The sequence below is a fragment of the Chenopodium album genome, chromosome 6 (assembly GCF_948465745.1).
Source record: "Chenopodium album chromosome 6, dcCheAlbu1.1, whole genome shotgun sequence".
Lineage (NCBI taxonomy): Eukaryota > Viridiplantae > Streptophyta > Magnoliopsida > Caryophyllales > Amaranthaceae > Chenopodium > Chenopodium album.
This window is the reverse complement of record NC_137839.1, coordinates 12,914,049-12,914,462: the sequence shown is the minus strand read 5'-3', so window position 1 is coordinate 12,914,462 and position 414 is coordinate 12,914,049. Positions and strand designations below refer to the sequence as shown.

The 414-nt window shown below is 47.6% G+C and overlaps 1 protein-coding gene across 1 annotated transcript; it reads right to left on the bottom strand.

Annotated features, from left to right (window-relative positions):
• On the bottom strand, positions 1–414 carry LOC145636693 (uncharacterized). The gene has a single exon (XM_081688257.1). The coding sequence runs from the start codon at positions 412–414 to the stop codon at positions 1–3; it is 414 nt and encodes a 137-aa protein (XP_081544383.1).

Here is a 414-nt window from a genome sequence, read left to right as displayed (position 1 = left end):
CTACTTTAGGGCAGTTATGTAACATTGCTGGGCTGTCTTCTGGCTTCCCCTAAGCTTTGCTGACCGCCCCTCATTAGTTGTGTAAGCCATGGCGAGGTGGTAGGTGGATACCGCTCCGCTTATCTTGTGGATGAGCGGCCTTCCCATGATCACGTTATAGGGCGAAGGAGAGTTTATCACAAGGAACTCTGCTCGAACATCACGCTTTTTTGACCTTTCTCCTACTCGAACCGAGAGCTCAATTATACCTTCAAGAGTTAGCCCTGGTCCATTAAACCCGGTGACTTCATAACCCACCCGTTTCATGTCTTTCTTATCCAACTTCAGCTCGTTGAACGCGCTGATGTATATGATGTTGGCTGAGTTACCTCCATCTATCAATATTATGTCCACTTCCCAGTTCGCTATCCTCAT

Bases quoted from the DNA above. Each gene is read 5' to 3' on its own strand.
- LOC145636693 (XM_081688257.1), bottom strand. From the start codon at position 414: ATGAGGATAGCGAACTGGGAAGTGGACATAATATTGATAGATGGAGGT.